Here is a 19,132-nt window from a genome sequence, read left to right as displayed (position 1 = left end):
ACAACACCTGGGGGTCAAGACACACTTCAACAGAAGCAACCAGTACAGTGCAGGGTATGTCCTGTTGGAACTAGTCAGCCGGGCTCTTCAGGAAACGGAGCTTCATGTAGCCATATAGCATGACAGGAGGTCAGCCAACTAACCCTCCGAGTCCACTTCTTTGTACTGGGTACAAGCAGGAGCAGGTCCAGCCCTTCAGTTTCCCACATAGGTCTCAACAATCCTTCTGCTGTCCTTCTTCTGTCTTCCATGGGTCCAGTAGTATTCTGAAGAGGGTGCCCAGGGGTGCTACATTTATGCCTGACACTAGCCTGTGGGCATGGGTGACTCCTGGCCCCTCTTTAACCAATAGGGAAAAAGTTCCCATGAGTAACTCTACCTTCTTTTGCAGCCGTTCCTGTGTGCCCCACTGCAAACAATCCACCAGAGCCTCTCTCTTCCCAAATCCAAGATGGTGTAACCCTTTTCCCCTTGTGCATAGCCTATGTGCCCACCCCATAAGTGTGGTCCAGTAGATGAGCAATCCTACCTCTGTGGTCACTTCAAGCCAGTTCCGTGGGCAGCTCCTCTCCCACTGAGATTGGTGCTTTCCTGACTGGGGGAAGAAAGAAGGGCCCTGCCAAAATGTCAGTTAACATTAGCTTGTTACAGGGTAGGCCTCTTTGAAGTTAATGTAGTTTCTGGGCACAGCTCAGATGGTCATCCTGCCGGAGGAACAGTAGCACCCAAAACCTTTGGCCTGGTCTGGGAGTAGTTTTCACACCCCATCAAGGGGACTATTCAGCAGCCAGGAGACAATTGGAGCTCATGTAAATAGAGGCTTTAGGCAAGGAAAAAGTGACTTTCTAAAAGTACCTTTTCCTTAATAGTTATCGCAAATCGCTTTTACCATTACATTGGATTTGAAATAACTTTTTTTAAAGTATTTGAATTATATTTCTAGCATCCAGGCTTGCTACAGTGAAAATAGCGTTTGGGGCTTTTCCACTGTAAGAAAATTTTAATATTACATTTCTACTTGTCCTACTTTTAAATGCCATGCACCCTGCCTTAGGGCTTATAAGGTCATATAGGATGACTGATTAATATTTAAAAGGAAGATTTTGACCTATCAAAAAGGTTTAATTTGACAGGTCAAACTGCAGTTTAAGAAAGTCACAGTCAGGCTGCAAACGTTGGCCTGCAGTCATGTTTGAATCGTCACTGTAGTGGGTGGCACAATGGGTGCTGCAGTACACTAGTGACATTTAACTTACAGGCCCTTGGGACACTTTGTACCATATACTAGGGACTAATAGGGAAGGTAAATGTGGCACTTAAGAGTATAACCAATGTTTATAGACAAGAAAGGGTACAAAGTTCCTCTGGTACATAGAAGAGAAAACTCAGGAAATAAAGGTGAGTGTGGGAAGGTAAATCCTTTTTTCAGACCCGGGAGTGGCCGGGGAGTGACTTGGGAAATTCCCTTGGTTGAACTAGAGCTCTCACACACCCAGCAAGCTGGGTGTCATGCTTCATCATATGAGCTCTGCCCCTCGTCAAGACGGCGCTGCAATCCTTGACGGGCACCCGAACCGGGGCTCTTTATCGGGGATCTTCTGTTCCTGCCGGTTGGTGCTTGGGGGTGAGGGGCCTAGTGTGTGTAGATGTGTGACGGAGTGAGTTTAAAACGGGTCAGTTAGTCCTTGTCAGTATTTATTCAGAAGGTAAACTACCCGATTAAAATGGTGTAGAGTGGCTGTGTACTAGAGAAGGTGTCTAGTCATGAAGCTCTACTCTAAAGATCAACATGTTTCATGCCTTGTGTGTCAGAGGGATCTAGGCACTTCTTCAGGATCAAAACAACTATCTACACTGCGTGGTAAGGTGCATTCTACCTACCACGTCTTCAGGTTCGTGACCTGCGAAAAGAGGTGAGGATAAGTGAAAACACAGGATATAAAAAAATTATCTGAGGATATCTCTTCTTAATGTTAACAAAGATTATAGTGGGGTGGTAAAAAGAACACGCTATTAGAGTAACAAGTGCTCGTAGGTAGGTCAACTCTTAATTACTATAGCGTACGGTGCCTATTTGGACCAAGTGTGCAGTCTAAAGAATATAAAATTGTGAGGTTAAAAACTAACTGGTGAGTAATATTTTAACACTCATGGTCAAGGGATTAGCGACAACGAACTCACCTAGTGGGTTGCTAGAGATTGCTAGCAACAGTCCTGGCGGTGGCTAGAGGACACCAGTAGGGTCCTGTAGGAATAAAACGTCAGAGAAAAAGAGGGGTCAAAAGGACCTGGTAGGTAACGTGGGTAAAAGTAGGCAGATGGCCAACCCAAAACTATTAATAGTAATAGTAAAGTGAGGTGATGAGAAGCGCCACTGGGGTACTTGGTAGAGACTCAACCGTGTAAGGCAAGACCCACTCACAACCGAACATTGACCGGAACCTAGAGAGTGTCTGGCGGTCTGGTCGGGGAGAAGGGTACGGGAATTTACAGCCGGAGGAGAGACTCACCAAGGGATGCCCAAGAAATGCTCTCAGGAGCGGCACAGGCTGACAGGAATCAAGAGTATGAAGATGTACTCACCTGCGTCGTTTCACGCTAAGCCGCAGCACCTACCCAAAACCGCCAGGAACCGGGGTGGTAACCGGGTGTGGACATCACGGGAAGATATACTCCATGATTCTTGATTCGCAACGTCAAGAACGTGTGGTGCGTGCGTAGCGCGTCACCACGGTGCTCACGTATGACGTGTCAGGTCACGTGATGTCGAAAACAACTCTGGCGGACATGTTGGTAAAGGGATTGGTAATCTCTCATCGCGTTCGGTACTGTGGTCACGCGAATAAATGATTACGATGAAGGACACATGGATTCTTATAAGGTGAATACAGAAGGGCCAAACATCAAGGGATATATGTGTGCAATGTTCCCTATTGAACCTAGTTTCGTAAGTCTTGTAGGTAAGGGATATAAAATAAGTCTGTGTATCAGAAAAGGTACAGGGCTAGTGATGTGGTATCAGAGGGAGGGCCAGCACAAAGGAATGGCCCATGGTCTCTAAAGTTCGTTAAATCATGCCAACACTAGCTAGGTCGGGGTTCGACTAGGAGTTGGGTTCTTAAGAAATTGAACTCCATGAGATATCATCATTGAGACCCTCAGTATGGCTTGATAATCTATGTACCCATCTCTGTTCGATCCTGAACAGCGATTGTTTGGAAATGTGTAGATGGGATTCCAATACAATCCAGTGTATAGAATCAGGGGAATGGTGAGTTTCGGTGAAGTGTCTATACAGTCTAGTAGTGGCTCGTTGGCACCGTATGTTACTTCTATGTTCGATGATGCGAGTTTTAACCGGTCGCATGGTCATCCCTATGTATTGTAAACCACACGGACAGGTAATCAGGTAGATACAGTGTCTGGTGTTACAGTTGGTATGTGTTTGGATGCACCACTTGAAGTTGGATCGTAAAGTCACTTCCTTTGTAATTGTCGTGTATTTGCAGGCTGTGCAAGTGCCGCAGGGATAATGTTCCTTGACAGGTGGCAGGCCCCATAGAGTGGTTTGTGCCAAATCAACATGGGTCCTAGGTCTCGTGTGGATCAAAATGTCTCTCAGACTGCAGGTTCTGGTGTATGCAAATCTAGGTTTAGGTATCTGTAAGTCTCCTGTGTTCAAAATGTCCCAATGTTTCAAAATGATCTTCTTGGTTGGCGCTGAAGTGGCTGTGTAAGAGGTGACACACGTAATTAAGTCTACTGGTGGTTTACAGTGAACTTCTAGTAACGATTCCCTAGGGTTATTTCTAGCTCTCTTCATAGAGTCATTGATCTCTTTGGTAGGATAGCCTCTAGTCTTTAGATTGGTAGCTAGAGTAGCGGATTCTTTTCTATAGTCAGCGGTGGATGTACAATTGCGTCTAATGCGCAAGAACTGTCCAAAAGGCAGGTTATCTTTGAGGGCCCTAGGATGATGGCTCTGGTATAGGAGTAAGCTGTTACGATCAGTAGGTTTCCTATACAAGCTAGTGGAGAGCTCCCCCTCAGATAGCCTAATGTTCAGGTCAAGAAATGCAACATTGGTGTCTGAAACAGTGTGTGAAAATTTCAGAAAGATGTTTTGTTGGTTAATCCAATCTACAAAGGCCATACATGTATCGATGGTGCCATGCCAGAAGATTAGGATGTCATCAATGAAACGTTTCCAAAGTTTCAGGTGGTGGACGTATGGATTGTTGTTGTTGTTGACATCCTTTTCAAAGGCTGCCATGTACAGACAGGCCAGACTAGGAGCAAAGGTGCTCCCCATCGAAGTGCCCTGGCATTGATGGTACAATTGTCCTTTAAATTCAAAGAAGTTTTCAATCAATGCCAGGGATGCGCACTCCATGATAAACGTGATAGGAGTGGGAGAATTCCAATCTAAAGAATTGAGGGCCGCTTCTGCAACAGTCAGAGTGTCTCCCTGGGGAATGTTTGTGTAGAGAGCCTCTACATCCAGGGTAATAAGGAAATCAATTTCTTCCGAATCCTCTATTGATTCAATGATTCTGAGGATGTCAGTCGTGTCCCTTATGAAAGATGGTGTGTTTCTGACTAGGGGCTGTAAGAAATGGTCAACGAATTTGGACAAGGGCTCAAGTATTGAGCCAATACCGGAGACAATAGGGCGCCCAGGAACCGGAACAGTGCCTTTGTGTATTTTAGGTAAGGTGTAGAAGTACGGAATCTTGGGCTCTGTCGCAATTAAGAAGGCTGACTCTTTTTGACTAATCCATCCATTGGTAACAGCCTCATGTACTATTACGGAGATGGCATTAGCGAGGCGTGGGGTTGGATCAAATGTGATAGGAGCGTAGTATCTGTCATTATCAAGTTGACGTTTGCATTCCTTATCATAATCGTCTGTAGATTGTATCACAGTCGCCCCACCTTTGTCTGCTTGTTTGATAGTTATTGATTTATCCCCAGCAAGTATGTTCGCAGTTTGCATTTCAGTATTAGAAAGGTTATGGAAGGGAGAAGGAAGAGGTATTAAGGCTAGATCTTTCAGTACCGCCTTCTCAAAGGTTAACACTTCCACAGGGATCATAGCATTATGTGGGGTGAAAGTGGAGGGATTCCTCAGTCCTGAGTCGTCCTCTTGGGTGTTGGGTTTGTCCCGAAAATAAGACTGTAGTCGTATCTTCCGGAACAATTTTTGTACTTCACAGAGATCTCTGAACTTGTCTACTTTCGGGGTGGGAACAAAGCCTAACCCCTTTTGTAATATAGATATCTCAGGGTCAGTGAGAATGCGTGGCGACAAGTTCACCACTAGTTTCTCTTGTTCACTGTTTTGCTTCGTGTGTCCATCCCCGTCGTTGGTTGGTCCTGCCATTGGACCCGTTTTTGAGAGCCTCTTCTGTTGCGCCCTCATCCTCTGCCCCAACCTCTGTCTAAAAAAGCGGAGCCATTGTTGAAGAACTGAGGGGGTCCTGGTTGAAATGGCGGATATTGCCAATACGGGGGTGGTGGGGGGTGGCCAGGAAACAACGGAGGTCCCTGGAAGACAGGGGCATTGTAATGATAATTGGAGTGTTGATTTCTCCGAGCATTATTGCTGCCCCAGCTTCCTGTGCTTGAATTGCTGTCAGAGGAGTCTCTTCTATCAGAGTTATCATCAGATGAGTAACTGTTCTTGATCGATATATAATCCGCCTTAAGATAGGGGTACACTTTCTCTTTGTCAAATTTCAGAATATCTTTCTGAAGCTTCGCTATTTTTTGTTTCATCAGATATTCCTTATTATCAGTGATCTCAGCATTGATCTCAGCAAGTCTACTCTTGTATGCTGTAATCTGGATGGTAGTCTTTAGTGCTCCCTCAGCAATTTGTATCCTGACTAGGAGGGCTTCTGCTAGGCGTCTTGCTGTATTAATGATGAGTACTAATAAATCCCTGGTGCATTTCCACGCAACCAGGGACCATTCCTTCTTGAAGGTAGCATCATCTAGAAATAATCTAGGAAAATTATTGATAATTAATCCTGTCGGTGCAATGTTGGCGCGGAGATATTCAGTCATCAGGGCACCATGGAGAGTTATTTTGAGCCACTCTCTTTTCAGTAGCGTCAAGGCATTCCAGTCGTCTGACTGTGAACCTGAGGCAATGCTACCGTCATTTAATAGGAGGGACGGTGTTCTCTCAAGTATATCTGAGACCGCAGCATCGCCGAAGCTAAGCCCTTGGTTGTCCATGAGAAATAAAGTTGTGGTCAGTCAGTAGAAAGAAAAATAGATGGTCCAGCCTGGATTAAAAATGTATCTGCTGGTAACCTATAGGTAATGTCCCACGGGTGGTGCCCGTGCTATTACTGTAATACAAAAGAGGGACAAGACAAGAGGGGCTAGTTTAATGAGATCCAGTGTACAAGCCCCAAGGATTATAGACAAGAAAGAGTACAAAGTTCCTCTGGTACATAGAAGAGATAACTCAGGAAATAAAGGTGAGTGTGGGAAGGTAAATCCTTTATTCAGACCCGGGAGTGGCCGGGGAGTGACTTGGGAAATTCCCTTGGTTGAACTAGAGCTCTCACACACCCAGCAAGCTGGGTGTCATGCTTCATCATATGAGCTCTGCCCCTCGTCAAGACGGCGCTGCAATCCTTGACGGGCACCCGAACCGGGGCTCTTTATCGGGGATCTTCTGTTCCTGCCGGTTGGTGCTTGGGGGTGAGGGGCCTAGTATGTGTAGATGTGTGACGGAGTAAGTTTAAAACGGGTCAGTTAGTCCTTGTCAGTATTTATTCAGAAGGTAAACTACCCGATTAAAATGGTGTAGAGTGGCTGTGTACTAGAGAAGGTGTCTAGTCATGAAGCTCTACTCTAAAGATCAACATGTTTCATGCCTTGTGTGTCAGAGGGATCTAGGCACTTCTTCAGGATCAAAACAACTATCTACACTGCGTGGTAAGGTGCATTCTACCTACCACGTCTTCAGGTTCGTGACCTGCGAAAAGAGGTGAGGATAAGTGAAAACACAGGATATAAAAAAATTATCTGAGGATATCTCTTCTTAATGTTAACAAAGATTATAGTGGGGTGGTAAAAAGAACACGCTATTAGAGTAACAAGTGCTCGTAGGTAGGTCAACTCTTAATTACTATAGCGTACGGTGCCTATTTGGACCAAGTGTGCAGTCTAAAGAATATAAAATTGTGAGGTTAAAAACTAACTGGTGAGTAATATTTTAACACTCATGGTCAAGGGATTAGCGACAACGAACTCACCTAGTGGGTTGCTAGAGATTGTTTGCAACAGTCCTGGCGGTGGCTAGAGGACACCAGTAGGGTCCTGTAGGAATAAAACGTCAGAGAAAAAGAGGGGTCAAAAGGACCTGGTAGGTAACGTGGGTAAAAGTAGGCAGATGGCCAACCCAAAACTATTAATAGTAATAGTAAAGTGAGGTGTTGAGAAGCGCCACTGGGGTACTTGGTAGAGACTCAACCGTGTAAGGCAAGACCCACTCCCAACCGAACATTGACCGGAACCTAGAGAGTGTCTGGTGGTCTGGTCGGGGAGAAGGGTACGGGAATTTACAGCCGGAGGAGAGACTCACCAAGGGATGCCCAAGAAATGCTCTCAGGAGCGGCACAGGCTGACAGGAATCAAGAGTATGAAGATATACTCACCCGCGTCGTTTCACGCTAAGCCGCAGCACCTACCCAAAACCGCCAGGAACCGGGGTGGTAACCGGGTGTGGACATCACGGGAAGATATACTCCATGATTCTTGATTCGCAACGTCAAGAACGTGTGGTGCGTGCGTAGCGCGTCACCACGGTGCTCACGTATGACGTGTCAGGTCACGTGATGTCGAAAACAACTCTGGCGGACATGTTGGTAAAGGGATTGGTAATCTCTCATCGCGTTCGGTACTGTGGTCACGCGAATAAATGATTACGATGAAGGACACATGGATTCTTATAAGGTGAATACAGAAGGGCCAAACATCAAGGGATATATGTGTGCAATGTTCCCTATTGAACCTAGTTTCGTAAGTCTTGTAGGTAAGGGATATAAAATAAGTCTGTGTATCAGAAAAGGTACAGGGCTAGTGATGTGGTATCAGAGGGAGGGCCAGCACAAAGGAATGGCCCATGGTCTCTAAAGTTCGTTAAATCATGCCAACACTAGCTAGGTCGGGGTTCGACTAGGAGTTGGGTACTTAAGAAATTGAACTCCATGAGATATCATCATTGAGACCCTCAGTATGGCTTGATAATCTATGTACCCATCTCTGTTCGATCCTGAACAGCGATTGTTTGGAAATGTGTAGATGAGATTCCAATACAATCCAGTGTATAGAATCAGGGGAATGGTGAGTTTCGGTGAAGTGTCTATACAGTCTAGTAGTGGCTCGTTGGCACCGTATGTTACTTCTATGTTCGATGATGCGAGTTTTAACCGGTCGCATGGTCATCCCTATGTATTGTAAACCACACGGACAGGTAATCAGGTAGATACAGTGTCTGGTGTTACAGTTGGTATGTGTTTGGATGCACCACTTGAAGTTGGATCGTAAAGTCACTTCCTTTGTAATTGTCGTGTATTTGCAGGCTGTGCAAGTGCCGCAGGGATAATGTCCCTTGACAGGTGGCAGGCCCCATAGAGTGGTTTGTGCCAAATCAACATGGGTCCTAGGTCTCGTGTGGATCAAAATGTCTCTCAGACTGCAGGTTCTGGTGTATGCAAATCTAGGTTTAGGTATCTGTAAGTCTCCTGTGTTCAAAATGTCCCAATGTTTCAAAATGATCTTCTTGGTTGGCGCTGAAGTGGCTGTGTAAGAGGTGACACATGTAATTAAGTCTACTGGTGGTTTACAGTGAACTTCTAGTAACGATTCCCTAGGGTTATTTCTAGCTCTCTTCATAGAGTCATTGATCTCTTTGGTAGGATAGCCTCTAGTCTTTAGATTGGTAGCTAGAGTAGCGGATTCTTTTCTATAGTCAGCGGTGGATGTACAATTGCGTCTAATGCGCAAGAACTGTCCAAAAGGCAGGTTATCTTTGAGGGCCCTAGGATGATGGCTCTGGTATAGGAGTAAGCTGTCACGATCAGTAGGTTTCCTATACAAGCTAGTGGAGAGCTCCCCCTCAGATAGCCTAATGTTCAGGTCAAGAAATGCAACATTGGTGTCTGAAACAGTGTGTGAAAATTTCAGAAAGATGTTTTGTTGGTTAATCCAATCTACAAAGGCCATACATGTATCGATGGTGCCATGCCAGAAGATTAGGATGTCATCAATGAAACGTTTCCAAAGTTTCAGGTGGTGGACGTATGGATTGTTGTTGTTGTTGATGACATCCTTTTCAAAGGCTGCCATGTACAGACAGGCCAGACTAGGAGCAAAGGTGCTCCCCATCGAAGTGCCCTGGCATTGATGGTACAATTGTCCTTTAAATTCAAAGAAGTTTTCAATCAATGCCAGGGATGCGCACTCCATGATAAACGTGATAGGAGTGGGAGAATTCCAATCTAAAGAATTGAGGGCCGCTTCTACAATGTTGACATGTTTTAGGGGCCAGAGCACTGGGCAGCAGTGTTCCAGTGTGCAGAGTCCAAAATCCAGCAATAAAATCTAGCAAAGTGTGGGTGACCAAGCAAAAGGGGTTTTCCTACATTTTTATTCTGCTTTTGTAAATGTGGACAATTTACATTTTTTTTCCTATTTTGGACTTCAGTCTTTCTTATACATCAACAACGTATTTACTCTGTAGCTCCGGCTGACTACATGGTATGGTTAATGGAATATAAGACTGTTGATAAACACATTGCTGGGAGAATAGAGTAAAGTTGGTCGCTAAATTGTTGGTAGAATAAACACACATAATAAGCATCGGTAACAAAGAAAGTTGTAATTGTAAACTGTATTTATATAGCGCTTACTGTCCCTGACAAAGCGCTGAAGAGTTTTGCTGTGAGTAGCCTGCTACTCCAGAACCCAAGATTAGAGTGTAAAAGTTAATAGACTAGTAATAAGTGGTTTCTGTTAAATTGGGCCTAGTTATCAAAATATCCGAAAGTCAAAATGTGCCCGACTTTCAGGGAACGTTGGTAGCGGCTACTATACCCACCGCAAATTGTGTGGCCTTTATATAACCCAGATTGTGGTAAAATAAGATTGGTTGCCCAATCAGATCGGAGATGTAGCCTAGTGCCTAGACAAGCAGAGTTAAGAAGTGGAGAGCTAGGCTCGGGTCCCAGTCTGGGCTCAACAACCTGTGATTCTAGAGTTAAACAGCTCACCTAATCTCCCTATGACTTAAGAAAACCAAAACGTTTAATGTAATATGTTCCTTGTAAAGTGCTGTAATTCCCTAGGGCTAAATTCGCGCTATATAAAACTGAGGAAAAAAAACTGGAATCACGCGTTAAAAGACACTTTTTAATGTACAGTAACTTTAGTGTGAATGAAAGAACTGATTGTAACAGAGAAATGTCACGTTCCGGTGGGTGTTCAGAAAACGAGGAGGACGCGCTGTTTATTTTCTCTGACTCACGAGGCGTTATCGCGTTAGAGCGCTGGTTGCAGCCGGGCTTGGATTTGCAGCCTGGAGGGCTCAGAGCGGTGTTTCTTTTCCTTGCCCCGGCGGCCCTGCTCACGTGCAATGTTAGTTTTTTTAGCCGAGCACAGCGAGTGCCTCTCCCGCTGACATCACATCCCTGGTCCGATTGCACAACAGTGAGGAGGGGGTCTGGGCACTGGAGGTGGTGAGGACAGCGGCAGGAACCGGACGGCGGGCACTGGTTGAGCAACGCTGCCCGGTGCGCGCCAGAGTTGCCAAACTTAAGGAAAGCCTAAAGCGTGCGCGCGTTCCCCACGTCTACTGCGGGGACGCTCCTGGGGCGTCAGGAGAGTCCAGTGGGGAGGAAGGAGGAGTTGAGGGTTCCCGACAAACATCAATGAGCTGATTCCCAAAGCAAGACGAGAAGCCGAGGAGAGAGGTGCGAGCTCGTGCAGGGTGCACCCCTGCGAACCCCATCACCCGCAGAGACAGGAGCCTCGTGAGGAGCAGGCAGGGGCGGGATCTGCCCCCACAGCCTGCCTGTGCTGCAGACATGTCTGGGACAGGAGGCGTGCGCGGGGCTGGCAGCCGTGCAAACCCCAGGTGAGTGTCAGCGCTGCGTCCACTGTCACTGCAGCTTGTGTGGTCGCGCTGCACGGGGTCCATAGCAGAGGTTCAACGAGCCGGCGGATATCCAGGTGTTTCCAGAGGCGTATCTGCCACTGGTGCATCAGGTGCAGTGGCACCGGGGCCCACAGGCTTGAGGTGCCCACTGAACTCCGGGTGTTGCTGTCATTTAGAATTCAAACATCAGCCAGGGGGCCCAGTTCCATCGTTGCATGAGGGTCAATGGCACACCGGCTACGCTCCGGGCATGTTCCCCGCCTAGAGGTGGTCAGCGAACGGCGACCTGCGGTTCTTGGACTGCGCGCTCGCAGCATGGTCGCTGCTGCACCGGGCATTCCACCACGTCACCACCCACCTCCGCCACAACACCGGCCACCTCCGCCACAACACGGCCCACCCCCACACGCCAAGCCTGGTGGACGACACGGGGGTGTTACTTCATCTCTCGCTTGACACCATTAGCGGTTCACCAAATTTACAGGGGCTACCCATCATTACAGTGGATGTGGCTTAACAGCTGGAGCGGGGAACCAGGTTCGAGTCTGGCTGGAGGTTCAAGCCTGGCTGGAGGTTCAAGCATCCTGTGATTCTGTGCAAACCACTAAATCTCCGCTTGCCTAATTTTTTTTTCTAATTGAATGTGTCCTTCTGTAATGCAACTGGTGCTCATTTAAAGCGCTCTGATACCTTCGGGTCGAGTTTGCACTGTATAAAACTGAAAAAATAATATCAACTTTGCAGTTAGGTTGGTGAAATTTCCTGTTCACGAATTACACGAGGTCTGTGCAGCCACACCATATAGTCCGCTGCATCTCGGCTCCTGTTATTAGTGTGCAATTCTTTTTAACGTGAGGCATGTCATATTAGTATATTAATTACTTCATTGCACCGAGCGCAAGTTATTAGAAGTGACAGGTTCCAAACACGTAAGTAGAAACAGGTATGCCCCCTCTGCCGTGAGGAGGATGCTGTTTGTGAACCAAGAGACACGCCCCTCCCTTATACGTGTTTACACCGTGAGCTGGTGTATTTCAAACTGCTCTTATGTGATGATGGAAAAGGAGGCACTCTGAAAACAGTAACTGCCTAGGATCACACAAAGGGGTAAAGTGGCAGCCGGGACTGATGCAAGGTTTCCTAGTTTTACATTGTGCAGTTCAGCAACTCTATGGTTGTCTCTTTCTTTCTCCCGTTTTACATCAAAGCTTAATGCTTTATTTTTAATTCCCTGAGGCACTAAATCAGTGCATACATGTATTACACATTAAACAAGTTTGACACTTAAAGCCTTGCTGGAAAATAATGCAAAGTTAAGGAAAGTCTGGGTAAGCTATTTGAAAGATATTACCAGCTTCCCCCAACTTAACAAAGAGACCGATTTCAAGGCAATTACATCTATTTAAAAAAAAAATGCTTGGGCACTGCAAGAAAGTCACATGTCCGACGCCTCGTCAGGGGTAGTAAGTGCTATATAAATGCAATTACAAGACAATACATATGTTCACACCAGTGCCTGGGAAGTGCTGCGCTCAGCTGCAGATAGTCTCAAGCGGAGCGCATCCCCTAAGGAGTAGGCTCTATGCATTGGGTATTAGCACTGCGGGTGGGGACGACAGCTTTAGGTGGTCAACACCCTCTGCAGCTCTGTGAGGTGCTTGAGGGGAACAATCTGCAATGTCACAGCAAATTGAAACAAGCATTGGCAAAGCCAGTAGGTCTCGCCTATGTGAGATCAATTGGCTTTGTCAATGATTTTTAAGCCTTGTTATAGAGGAGCGTGTGATTAATAATCAGCAGTTTTTTGTTGTAAGTCGTAGGTTGCTGAGTAGTTGTACAATATAAGTTACAGAAAGTCTGTTGAAGTGTTATGACTTGTTTATGTACAAAAAGGCAAAATATTGTGCCGTTATTAGTGGTATAGTAGGGGTAAGTGATAGCAACATTTTGAAAAATGAAATGAAAGAGGCAACAAATAAAACTAATTGATGTAATAGCAATATTATGTGTTTTGTGGAGTTTTGACAACGTTTGGGCCCGGTGCCACTGCACCTGCTGCATCATTCAAATCATGTTCCTAGTGCTTGCAAGATAACTGCACTTGTGACTGCTTATTTAGTAGTTAAATATAGCAATATTTGGTATTTGCCCCAGTACGACTGCACCTGTTGCACCATTTAAATCAAGCCCCTTTCAACTGCAAGGTAACTGCAATTGTGACTGCCTGTTTAATAGTAAAATATAGCAATATCAGGTGTTTAGAGGAGTTCTGACAACTTTTTGGTGCAGTGCCACCTGCTGCACCAGTCAAATCATGATCCTATTGCCTGTAAGGTAACTGTACTTGTGACTGCCTGTTTAGTAGTAAAACATAGCACTATTTGGTGTTTAGTAGAGTTATGAAAACCTTTTTGCCCCGGTTGCACTGCACCTGCTGCACCATTCAAATCAAGTCCCTTTTAACTGCAAGGTAACTGCAATTGTGACTGCCTGCTTAGTAGTCAAAAATAGCAATATTATGTGTTTGGATATGTTCTGACAACTTTTGGCCTGGTGCTACTGCACCTGCTGCACCATTCAAATCATGTCCCTCCTGCCTGCAAGTTAACTGCACTTGTGACTGGCTGTTTAGTAATAAAAAAATTGCAATATTTGGTGTTTCGAGGGGTTGCTAGAGCTTTGGGCCCCGATGTTTCTGCACCTGCTGCACCATTGAAATCATGACCCTGCAAGAGAACTGCACTTGTGACTACTTATTTAGTCGTTAAATATAGCTATATTTGGTGTTGGCCCCAGTGCTACTGCACCTGCTGCACCATTTAAATCAAGCCCTTTTCAACTGCAAGGTAACTGCAATTGTGACTGCCTGTTTAGTAGTAAAATATAGCATAACTCTTGTATAAATAACTTTATTTTTAACGCACAATGTTTATTACAACATTTAGAATTGGATCATAATAACCAAATAGATTAAGATGAAAAAATCAATCCGACAGTGTAAACAGCTTTTGTAGAAGTATCGTAAATGCGTGGAGCCAGGTAAGTTAATAAAAGAAGGTTCCACACAAAAGCGAATGAATACAGTAATTCGGCAATGCGAACTGATAAAAGCCGCATTTTAAGATATATTAAATACAGGAGATTTCACAAGCACAGTGCAAGTGCTGTGCTGGCGAAACCTAAAAAAGCGCTATGACATGGCCACCACTGACTGCATCATAGCGCTTATTTTTATCCATACTGCATAGAAGTCATTTTGCTGAACAATATGTCTAAAACAACATGACAAATCCAAATAGTAGAGATCTTTGGGTTTGTCATTTTATAAAATCGTGTACAGCAGCGTTACTCCTGTGCAGCATGGATGAAAGTAAAAAGAAAAGAGCTAGGATTTTTTTTTTAACTTTCAGCCAAGCTGAGCATCAGTAGCTGCATTAGAGCATATCTAAAAAAAAAAGTGACAAAGCCAATAGATATTGCATGGTCAAGACCGGTTGGTTTTGCCAGTGCTTGCAACACATTTTACTGCCTGCTGACATAATGTGCTATCATTTTCGAAAGGCAGGGGCCATGTAAAATCCTTACTGGATAGTTCCTCTGTGGTACAGAGAATTTTTATTCAAATCACTTAATCTCCCTGTGCATAAACAAAATGAATGTTTCCGTCTGTAACGCAACTGTTGATCATGTAAAGCGCCCTGATACCTTTGGGTCAAGTTTCTGCTATATATATCCCCCCACCCTAAAAATAAGTAGAAATAAATGCCACTCTTTGGGGCCGATTACGATGGCGGACAGACTGGAGTCCATCCGACATCGTGGTGGTGACCAGGACCGCCCGCAATACATGCGGCGGTTCCACACACCAAATTAGGATGTGAGCGCCACCATGGCGGTTGCATCTTGCATTTTAACATTGCGGCGGGTGCTGCTGACAGCAGCACCCGCCGCGATGTTAAAAGTGCATGTTGTGCATTTCACTGCACTACGTGGCAGGCACCACACGGTGCCTACCACTTGGTGCAGTGAAATGTAGGGGGGTACCATGGGTACCCCCCAGTGCATCCACACTTCCCCCCAACACTAGGGGGGCCTGCAGTGGGCCCCCAAAACTAATCTCTGCCAGCCTTTCAATGGCGGTTTACCCACAACGGAAAGGCTGGCTGAAGCCCGCATTGTAATTTGGCAGACAGTGCCTGCTAGGCACTACCACCATTTTACATAATGTGGACTGTCCACCAGGCAATCGGATCGATTGCCTGTGGCGGTTCCGTGGCGGATGGTCTTTGCGACCGCTACGGTCAGATTCCCCCGCCATCCCAATTTGGCGGGGGAAAAATCGCGGTCCAATGGCGGAAGAACCGTCACCCCATGGCTAGCTGTGACGGTCCTTCCGCCATCGTAATCAGCCCCTTTGTTCGGTTGTGTAAGTGAAGTGCTGCTGGCAGCCAACTCAGGACTATTTCTATAACCACACTACTGCAATTTTGCATTAGTATTCTTTATATCACTGATGCAGATGCCTTTTCCACCAAAAATTAGACTGGCATTAACACCTACCAGATGGTGAAAAATGCAATTTTTGCAGTGGCCAGTTGGTGTAAAATGTCTTTTTCTGCAATTTTTTGCAAAAGTCATTGCAAAATGTTCACTCGCAGTACCAGGTTCCATTTTACTTGGTCGCTGTATTTTCTGTGTAGTAAACAAACACGCTTTACCACGGGGCACACAGTTTAATTTTACAGGCGGTGAATTTAAAATCGCGACTAAGGCTCTGAGTGGGGTGGTGTAATATGACTTGTGTGTGTACTCCTGTTTATGCAATTATGTAAAGATAGAATCAGGTGATTGCCAAAATTCTGAGATTTAGAGATGGAGAAGCGGTGATTGTAATACAAACCTCAACTGTGTAGTGGTGAGTGGTGAGTGGATTGTGTGTACACTTTTATATACTAAGCAAATTACTTTAAGCGGTGTCTGAATGGCTAGAGGGAAGTAAGCAGACTCCATAAGCTGAAACCGGAAGTATTGGTGATTGGACCATAGCCATTATAAAGAGGAGGCCACATATAAAAATAACTGTCCTTTCATATTCAATGCTAATAGCAGATGCACTCATTTAATGTAACCCGCGGCCTACCGACTGGAGTGGAGGCGCTGCAGCAGGCGCATTATCCTACTGAGGTATTCCAACACCTAATAATGTGAGTATGGAAAGGCCCCGGAAGATCAGTGCGGATATCAGCAAAAAAGTGGCCTCACATGCTGAGTTTGCAGACGTTTTAGTCACACTGGAGTTGTGGCCTGTCCAGTGCTTAATTTGTCAAATAATACTGCGGCTTGCACCACCCTTTGCCCCGTCATTGCTGCCAATGACGGTACCAAAACAACTTCTAACCCTCTCTCTCTCGCATGTATATGCGACAGTTCAGATTATTCCAGGTCCCTAAAGCTAAAGGAATGGCTGGGGAGGCAGGTATTAGTATTATTTAATGTATATTGTATTCATAAACAATCGTTGTTCTGCTCATCTCTAACTTAGATGAGCAGCGTCACCATGTGGCAGAGGGTCATAAGTGTGGTGATGACAATTAAGTATCGTGTCGAGCACTGGAAACCACTTACGTGCCTGTGCCGAGCACCAGTAACCTCGGCTCAAATTAAGCACTGGCTGTCAAACAAATGCAGCCATATATTTCTCCTGGGAAACCAGACAGCACCTGCAGGGACACGGAGATAAGCAAGAGCTGACAAAATGATTTTCTTTCAAACAAAGGAGGACAGTCTGTATACATATGTAAACAGAAATAAAACATTGCTGCTAATTCCTATGCATACACGGTGTCCACACATCTCTTGCACATACTGAGGCACCAGTGCAGACACCGACACATGTAATGATGTAATGATGAGGTTTAGTTCCTCTCTGCTCATTCTAATTTCATAATCATAAACGGTCTATTAGGCAGTTCAATACCCACAGACATTGATATACCCCGCTCTTAATAGTGTTGTATGAAAGACATACAACTATTAATAAAATTATATTTGGTAAAGAGTTACATTAATATAGTCAATGAAAATAAACTTTTTAACTTCATTTGTTTGTGATTTTATTTTGCTTGTGTCTATGAAAAAAGAATAAAATAAAGAACAAACCAGCCTCAGCATATGCAACAACAAAAATAGTGCGCATTGCAATTGCAAAGTGGGTTTTCTACTGGTTATTCATAGGAAACTGCAAATGAGGACATTACAGAGAAAAGGAATGTGAAAATCAAAGTTAAACAAGCACTGGCATAGCCAATAGGTCTCGCCTTTGGGACCTTATAAGTGTTTAGTTATCCAGCACAATATCCTTGGTGCAGCAACATCAACTGTCGCATGGCTAAACACTTTATAAGGTCCCAAAGGCGAGACCTATTGGCTATGCCAATGCTTGTTCTGATTTCAGCTGGGCTGAGGGGATCTGGGGTGCCGGGCGAGTATTTGAGTTAAGAAGTGCCTTCGATAGTGTACTGAGAGACAGTTGAAAAGCAGGTAAATGCTATTTCTGTATAGCTCAGGGTAAATGGCAGTTAAATCGATGAAAATCCTTTCAAATCAGAGCTCGACAATTAAAATAGATGAGTTGTACCATTGTGACTAAAGTTATAAAGAGATCAGCTCAAAGTAAATTAAATTCAGCAATTTCTATTGGCATTTATCAGTTATTGGATAGCTATGAAGAAAGCAGATTTGGTACAGGTTATGCTTGAAATAACAAAGCATGACGATAGGTCAGCTGAATGCGTCAATAGTTGTAATGTAAGTAACTTCCAATACCTTCCCTAACTGGACAAAGAACACCTCATCCGCACAGTGTTTTTTTCCCATCTGGATGGCGGTAACAGTCTCACCGCCTGTATCAGTTACTCTTCTCGGGGTGCAGTGAAAAGCACCATGCGTGCATCAACAGACTTCAGAAGAGCTACCACAGCACTCCCACCCCAACAGGCCTACACTGGACTGGGGCATAACAAAACCTGAAAGGGCCCCCTGCAAAGTACATGGAGCCCCCTTCCCCCGCCCCTGCCCCCTCCCCGACCCAGTCAGGAGCTCTCAAGCCAGGGACACATAGGAGCTCAGCACCCCCCAACACCTCCACCCCCCGCTATGTCGGGGCTAATGTTACGCTACTAACACCGAGTACCCACAACTAGCCAGCATCACCTTTAGGTCCACCTAACATCCGGGACATTAGCAACCAACAAGCTACGGTACCTGTGGTAAAACCTCACCATCGTAATGTGTTTATTATATCTCACAGATATACTGCAAGTCCAAAGCGATGACATCACCTGACTTGAACCCAAGAAGGCAAAAAAGGGAACACATTCCCAAGCGATGCAGCCACGACCGGAACAAGGCCATACCGCATAATCGTCTTTTGCATTCACTCCTTCCCTACAACAGGCATTAAAAATGCAATAGGTCTTGCCTTTGATTGAGTTAAAGCCATCTGCTTTGCTATACAATACCATTAGCAAAGCAAATGGCTTTAACTTAATCAAAGGCGAGACCTATTGCATTTTCAATGCTTGTTTAGAAATCTCCCTGATTTCTCAGATAACACATATTTGATCTGCCCTTGTGATTATCAATCTGCACCATCACTTTTGCACTTTATGTTCTTTTGCAAAGTGTACAGTCTAGCACGCAAGCACCTTATACAGCCTTTGCCATGCAAACTAGGTTTTCGACAGTGTAGAGTAGCCGTGCACCACTTGCAGTTTTTAAGCTCATACGAAATTTCTTTTTCCCTGTGTGCTTTCCTGAAAGCAGTCATTTGGGCCAAAAAAACTATGGATGGATAACTTGCTTGCATTGAATCCCCCTTTTGTCACATTGTATTAGATCGAGGTGTCTTTGTTTTGTTCTTTTAGCATTAGCTAGGAGCACATGGCGGACTCTATT

The 19,132-nt window shown here is 45.1% G+C and overlaps 1 protein-coding gene across 1 annotated transcript in view; it reads left to right on the top strand.

Moving 5' to 3' along the window:
• Positions 1-10,744: 10,744 nt before the first annotated feature.
• TLR5 (toll like receptor 5) overlaps positions 10,745-19,132 on the top strand; it is a 165,898-nt gene continuing 157,510 nt past the window's right edge. The window contains exon 1 of the mRNA XM_085612980.1: positions 10,745-11,155. Within this exon, the coding sequence (XP_085469106.1) occupies positions 11,106-11,155 (50 nt within the window). The 5' untranslated portion in view covers positions 10,745-11,105. The remainder of the gene's footprint in view (positions 11,156-19,132) is intronic.

Source organism: Triturus cristatus, chromosome 6 (genome assembly GCF_964204655.1).
Source record: "Triturus cristatus chromosome 6, aTriCri1.1, whole genome shotgun sequence".
Lineage (NCBI taxonomy): Eukaryota > Metazoa > Chordata > Amphibia > Caudata > Salamandridae > Triturus > Triturus cristatus.
The sequence above is the reverse complement of the archived record's forward strand: the minus strand, read 5'-3'. Positions and strand labels throughout refer to the sequence as shown.